This window comes from Gopherus evgoodei, unplaced genomic scaffold, assembly GCF_007399415.2.
Source record: "Gopherus evgoodei ecotype Sinaloan lineage unplaced genomic scaffold, rGopEvg1_v1.p scaffold_43_arrow_ctg1, whole genome shotgun sequence".
Classification (NCBI taxonomy): Eukaryota; Metazoa; Chordata; order Testudines; family Testudinidae; genus Gopherus; species Gopherus evgoodei.
The window spans coordinates 641780-646915 of NW_022060064.1; the positions used below are offsets into that span (position 1 = coordinate 641780).

Sequence of the window (5136 nt, forward strand, 5' to 3'; positions counted from 1 at the left end):
TGGGGGGAGTAGATTCCATGCCAGGAACTTGGGGGGCAGAGTATTCCATGCGTGACCCACACAAAGAGCCACCACGCCCACTCAGTGGGCAACACAACCCCCCTTTTTGCCGCCCTTCCATGCCCCCACACCCAGTTTTGACACCAAACTCACACGCAGAGCCGAGATCTGTCAGTCCATATTCGAATTTTTATTTTTCAGAAATACACAGATGGGGAAGAGGGCGGGGAGCGGGGGGGACGGGAAATCTATATATACAAGAAGGGGGAAAAATACCCCCCCTCCTCTCCCCTTCCCCCCTCCCCCCCAGCAGGGCCACCCAGAGGATTCAGGGGGCCTGGGGCAAAGCAATTTTGGGGGCCCCTTCCATAAAAAAAGTTGCGCTACTATAGAATACTATATTCTCATGGGGGCCCCTATGGGGCCTGGGGCAAATTGCCCTACTTGTCCCCCCCCCCCGGGTAGCCCTGCCCCCCAGCTTTGGCACTCGAGCTATTATCTTGTTCCTGAATATTATTTAATGTCTAGGGTTAGCTGGCTAAGCTGCTGGACACTAAGGGTTTGTCCTGCGGTGGACAAAAAAGGGACGTGACCCCCTCCCCCCGTTTCATAGAATCCCAGAATCTCAGGGTTGGAAGGGACCTCAGGAGGGATCTAGTCCAACCCCCTTAGGGTGACCAGATAAGTGTGAAAAATCGGGACGAGGGTGGGGGATAACAGGAAAAAACTCCAAAAATCGGGACTGTCCCTATAAAATCAGGACATCTGGTCACCCTAAACCCCCTGCTCAAAGCAGGCCCAATCCCCAACTAAATCAACCGGCCCATAACAGAATTTTAACAAAAAATCACGGTGGGACGGGAAGAAAATCAGCATCTCGATTTGCCGGCGGCTTTGGGATTCCCCCGGCGTTTCTTCCCATGCCGGGAGCAAGCGATTTTTCTCTTTGAAAGGAAAACCCGTCCTAGCTGGGTCTTTAAGGAAAACAAGTTGCAGTAACCACGCACCCCCCCTTCCCCCTCCCCCAAAAAAACCCTCCCCAAACACCCCACCCCCCATAAACCTCCTAATATACAATATATAGAGAATTTAATATACACTCTATGGATTTACAAGGGGGTCCCTGGCCCCTAGGGCCATGGTCTCCAGACATTGAGCTCCGGGGGCTGGCCAGCAGAGTTCTGTGAACCGCTCAGCTTGCCCCGAGTGCCTTTGGCGGAGTTCCCCGGCTGGGCCCGGCCGGCCGCGAGGCTTTGCAGTCTGTGGCCGGTGGGGAAGGCCGGAGCCGGGTGCAGGACGCAGGCGGGGTCCCCGAGCGGCGGGCTGCAGCTGGGCCAGGCGTCGCGGGCGTACCTGCCGTAGGCCGGGTTGGGGAAGGGGCTGCCCGTCGGCGGCTCCCGGGCGGTGATTTTTTCCATGCAGTGGCAGATGCGCTCCATCAGGTAGGCCTTCTTGCCCGCGCAGATGCCCGGGCTGGAGTGGAGGAAACGCGTGGCCTGGCTCAGGCATTCCCGATAGCCGCTGTGGTACCTCTGCAGAAAGGTGTCCTCTCGCCTCGCCGGCTCTGTGGGGCGTTGCAAAAACCGCCAACGACAAAGGGGGGCTGATTAGCAAGGGATCATGCAAAGGGGGGCAGCGGGGCACGTGCCCCGGAGCGGCCTCTGATCCCCAAACCACTGGGGACGGGACACCCAAGGCCCTGCAGACTGAGAACCCCACACCTCCGGGTCTGCTAAGGCGGGGGCTTTGCAGGGGCGTGGCCCAGAAATAAGTGGCGTTTGACGCCCTGGGCCGAAGCCAGTTTGAAATGGGGAACGTGCACAGGGCCAGATCCTCAGCTGGTGTAAATTGGGTCCGCCTGCTCTACAGACTCCCCGACGTTAATGTCACATGGGAACACTGGAGATGCCAATTTCTCAGCAAAGCTTGGATGAGTTGCACCTCCCGGCGAACTGGCCTCAGGGAAATACACTCACTGCGATCTTGCTTATGACGGTTTTCGACTCATGGAAACCAGCCGGCCCCAGTGGGTGAGTGAGAGGGGAGCCAGCCCCCATGACTCAAGCAGACTGACTCCAGATTTACACCGGAGTAAGTGAAAGGGGAACCAGCCCCTGTGACTCAAGTGGACTGACTCCAGATTTACACCGGAGTAAGCGAAACAAGAATCAACTCCTGTGATTTAAGTGGACTGACTCCAGATTTACCGGGGTAAGTGAGAGGGGAATCGCCCCCTGTGATTTAAGTGGACTGACTCCAGATTTACACCAGGTTAAGCAAGAGGAGAATCAGCCCCTGTGATTTGAGCAAATTGACTCCAGCCCCCATGACTCAAGCAGACTGACTCCAGATTTACACCGGAGTAAGTGAAAGGGGAACCAGCCCCTGTGACTCAAGTGGACTGACTCCAGATTTACACCGGAGTAAGCGAAACAAGAATCAACTCCTGTGATTTAAGTGGACTGACTCCAGATTTACCGGGGTAAGTGAGAGGGGAATCGCCCCCTGTGATTTAAGTGGACTGACTCCAGATTTACACCAGGTTAAGCAAGAGGAGAATCAGCCCCTGTGATTTGAGCAAATTGATTCCAGCCCCCATGAGTCAAGTGGACTGACTCCAGATTTACACTAGGGTAAGTGAGAGGGAAACCAGCCCCCGTGACTCAAGTGGACTGACTCCAGATTTACACAGGAGTAAGCGAAACAAGAATCAGCCCCTGTGATTTAAGTGGACTGACTCCCGATTTACTGGGTTAAGCGAGAGGAGAATCAGCCCCTGTGATCTGAGCAAATTGACTCCAGATTTACCGGGGTAAGCGAAAGGGAAACCAGCCCCCGTGACTCAAGTGGACTGACTCCAGATTTACACCGGAGTAAGCGAAACAAGAATCAGCTCCTGTGATTTAAGTGGACTGACTCCAGATTTACCGGGGTAAGCGAGAGGGGAATCAGCCCCCATGACTAAAGCGGACTGACTCCAGATTTACACCAGGGTAAGCAAGAGGGGAATCCCTCCACGATTCAAGTGGACTAACTGCGTGTGTGATTAAAATCAGAACCAGGCCCCACCAGCTGGGTGTGACCCAGCTGAAAATCAACAGCAAAACTGCCCTGGATGCCAACGCTGAAGCAGGTCTTGTGGCCAAGCAATGTATTTCTGCTCGGAGCCGCTGACCCTCTCCCTGGCCCCCCGTGCAAAACCCTGGAGGCGGGATTCGAAAGCCAGAAATCGCATAAGGTGGATCTGGCTGGTTGGGGCTGGGGGAAGTGAAAGCTCCTGCTGGAAGAGTGCTGGGCCTGGTGGAGTGGGAGCTGAGTCCAGAGCGGGGGACTTAATTTCCTGCAGAGAAACTGAGGCAGGTCTACCCTTAAGGATGGCAACTAGGTGGAGGGGAGAAATCTGTAGCTCTGTCTACACCCAGGGTACCAGCGTCACTGCGGGAGTCACGGGGTGGACTGTTTACACCGCTGAGCAACGTAGTTCTACCCACCTGATTTCCGAGTGCAGGACCAGGCCTGAGATCAGGATCTGGCCCTGCGGCCGGGCCGACTCCACACAGGAGTGTGAGACTTTAAAAGCCTGAGCGGGGTGAGTGATGGGTGCTGTGGGATGGAGTTGTGTGTACACACACACACACACACGCACACACCAGCACTCATCCTGCCCAGTAGGGGGCAGCAGGGACACACACACACCTACCCCCTAAGGAGTCCATGGCAAAACTCTTGGGCCAAACCCCCCTTCCCTTCCCAAGTGAGCCAGTCCCCACAGCATCTAAACACTGGGTGCTCCCGATTTACACCAGAGAGAGAGGAGAACCTCCAACCGGTGCAAATCCGGATTAAGGCCAAGCAGAATGAGCCCCCTGGATTCCAATGAGGCTCTCTCCTCTAGACCCAGTGTAAATCCGGAGTAATGCCACGGGCGCCCATGGGTCTGACTCCCCCCTCGCTCGCCCGGGTGTACAAACCCACATGCCCAACGGACAAGCTCCAGATTTACACCAAAGCCAGTGAGGACCCCAGCGGAGCGACGCCAACTTGCCCCAGCTGAGCATCTGCCAGGTCCAGGCCGCCCCGGAGCTCCATCCAAAGAGGTGCGAGGACACGGGAGCCCCAGGCCGGGTCCCGGCTCAGGAAACCCGCCGCCCCGGGGTCAAGGGAAGTCTAGGGTGACCAAACATCCCCACCTCAGGCCTCGGCCTTGTATCCGCAGCTGTTCCCCCCGCCCGCCCCGGAAAAGGGACCCCGGTTTTCACACTTGCTGGCCGGTCACCGTAGTCGTATCTGGTCCGGGCCCAACTTGGGTTGGCCAACGGGCCCCCCCGGGCTAGAGGCAAGGAAGAGGAGTAGCCGGCCGCGCCGAAGGGGATACCTGCAGGAGGCTGGGTCCTCACAAAGTGAACTGTTTTTTGTAAAATTTCGGCTTTTTCTACTTTGGGGTTTTTAAGTCTCTGCAAGAAAAACACCAATACGGAAGAGAGAGGGAGGGAAGGAGAAAGCGGGGGGGAAGGAGGGAAAGAGAGAAAGAGAAATATGCGTTGGATCATTCGGTTTGGGGCAGCGGCGGGGGGCTGGGAGGAGGAAATCCGAATTGGCTTACCTCGTCCTGGGTGGCTTCTAACAGCAGGAGCCGGAGTCGCTCCAGGCTCCGGTTCATACGGTCCCGGCGCCGCTTCTCCAGCAAAGGTTTCAGGAGCTGGATGGGGACAGGGAAGGGAGGGGGGCAGCTTTTTGAACGAGACACCCCGGAAGAGCGGGGAGCTCCGGGGAGGGAGCCCCCGGATCCGGAGTGAGACCCGAAGCGAGCGGACTCCGGACTTACCTTCCTGTCCTGTTTGCTGTCCCACTGGGCGCTGCTGCTCATGGTGGCGGCGGCCGGGCTGGGGGGGCGGCTGGGCCCCGGCGGCCCCTTTATGAGCCGGCCCCCGCCCCAGGCCCGGCCCCACCAGCGCCGCCCCCCGGCCTTTGATCCGCCGCCGGAGCGTGGCGGGCCCCCGGCCCCCCCGCGGCGCGGCACACGAGTGGGGCAGGCCCGCGGGGGGAGAGCGGCCCCCCGCCCCGGTCCCTCTTCCCCTTAGGCCTGACCCCCAACCTGCCCCTGCACCCCTTCCCGCAGCCCTGACCCCTAACCTG

The 5136-nt window shown here is 58.2% G+C and overlaps 1 protein-coding gene across 1 annotated transcript; it reads right to left on the reverse strand.

Moving 5' to 3' along the window:
- Nucleotides 1-1129: 1129 nt before the first annotated feature.
- On the reverse strand, nucleotides 1130-4904 carry LOC115642596 (transcription factor HES-7.1-like). Its single transcript, XM_030546238.1, has 4 exons — nucleotides 4826-4904; nucleotides 4604-4699; nucleotides 4376-4454; nucleotides 1130-1564 (listed from the first exon to the last, which is right to left on the reverse strand). Exons 1-4 carry the CDS (start codon nucleotides 4865-4867, stop codon nucleotides 1131-1133), a joined length of 651 nt encoding a protein of 216 aa, XP_030402098.1. The 5' UTR covers nucleotides 4868-4904; the 3' UTR covers nucleotide 1130.
- Between the last annotated feature and the right edge of the window lie 232 nt (nucleotides 4905-5136).